General features: G+C 68.6%; 1 protein-coding gene across 1 annotated transcript in view; it reads right to left on the bottom strand.

Moving 5' to 3' along the window:
• DUS3L (dihydrouridine synthase 3 like) overlaps positions 1-1,410 on the bottom strand; it is a 7,172-nt gene that overhangs the window by 520 nt on the left and 5,242 nt on the right. The window contains exons 7-12 of the mRNA XM_027768985.1: positions 1,355-1,408; positions 1,016-1,081; positions 834-944; positions 603-699; positions 439-514; positions 15-239 (exon numbers count right to left, since the gene is read on the bottom strand). Coding sequence (XP_027624786.1) covers positions 15-239; positions 439-514; positions 603-699; positions 834-944; positions 1,016-1,081; positions 1,355-1,408 — 629 coding nt within the window. The remainder of the gene's footprint in view (positions 1-14; positions 240-438; positions 515-602; positions 700-833; positions 945-1,015; positions 1,082-1,354; positions 1,409-1,410) is intronic.

The following is a 1,410-nucleotide window of genomic DNA, read 5'->3' as shown; positions in this document are numbered from 1 at the left end:
CCCCGGCGCCGCCCCGCCCCCGGCGCCGCCCCGCCCCGCCCCCTGCACACCTGCACAGGAAGGAGAGCCACTCCAGCAGGAAGCGCCGCGTCTTCTCCACGCCCTGCGTGTCTGAGCCCCAGTGCTCCAGGCCGTAGTGCGTGAAGTCCCGTAGGATGTCCAGGCGCTCTAACGACGAGATGTCCCAGTGTCGCTGCTCCTTGATCTCCGTGAACAGCCAAGGCTTCAACAGGGCGCCGCTGTGGCCGGGCCTGTGTTCAGGGGTCAGTGGCCACCCAGTGGCCTGCCCCAGCCGGAGCACCCACCCGCCCCCGTGGAGGTCACGCCACGTCACTGCCAGCTCCCTGAGCTCTCTGACCTGTCCCCGCAGGGCCAGGCACTGGGTCAGACTCCCCTGCCTGCCCCTGCTGTGGGCTCCAGCCGCCGCTGCACACTCACCGGGCAACCATGATGCCGGCCACCCCGGTCTGTGTGGCACGGTTGGCATCCTCGTAGGACAAGATGTCCCCGTTTCCTGAGGGGACAGAGGCTGCGCTCTGGGATCCTGCCAACCCAGCGGCCCCCAGCAGGATACACAGGCCCACGGCTGCCCGGGCACCCACCAAACAGGGGCATGGGGCTGGCGGCCCCCACGCACTGCTCGATGTACTGCCAGTCCGCCAGCTTGGTGTAGCGCTGCTCCCGTGAGCGGCCATGGAGCTGTGGAGGAGCCGCCACGAGGGAGGCAGAGAATGAGTGGCAGAGACAGAGACCCAGAAAAACGGGCAGACATGGAGCGAGGTCTGGAAGGGCCACTGGGGCCACCCCCCGAGGCCAGGGCACCCCAGACCCACCGTGACCAGAGCAGCGCCCCAGTCCCGCAGCTGGGGCAGCAGGCGGTGTGCCAGGTTCACGCGCTCCTGGACGCCCGTGCGGATCTTCACCGTCAGGGGCACATCCAGCACCTGCGGGACCAGGACAGCACGTGGGTGGCAGGCCTGACCGCGGGGACTGCATGGGACGTCGCTGGTCATACCTGGTTCATGCCGCGGACGATCTGCTGGAACTTGCTGGAGCGATTCATGAGGGCGCAGCCCCCGCCCTGGAAGACACCGGAGGCTGGAGCGAGGTTGGGCTGCTGGCTGGACCCCACGTCCTTCACTTACCCCCCTGGCCCTGCCTTGGGGTGCCGGCTGGACCCCATGTCTTCACCCCCCCACCGCCCTGCCCACCAGCAGCTGCCACCCAGGATGCAGCGTGGGTGCACGTCCCTGCATGCCCTGCCACGTCACCAGCTGGCTCAGTGTCCAGACGGGGAAACAGGTGCAAGGCCACAGGCGGGCCCAGGCTGGGTCCCAGGCCCCAGTGCCCGCACCTTCTTATACACGAGGTCGATGGGGCAGCCCACGTTGATGTCCACGAGGTCCACAT

The sequence above is a fragment of the Tupaia chinensis genome, unplaced genomic scaffold (genome assembly GCF_000334495.1).
Source record: "Tupaia chinensis unplaced genomic scaffold, TupChi_1.0 Scaffold148210_1, whole genome shotgun sequence".
NCBI classification, from domain to species: domain Eukaryota; kingdom Metazoa; phylum Chordata; class Mammalia; order Scandentia; family Tupaiidae; genus Tupaia; species Tupaia belangeri.
This window is presented reverse-complemented; position numbering and strand designations above follow the sequence as displayed.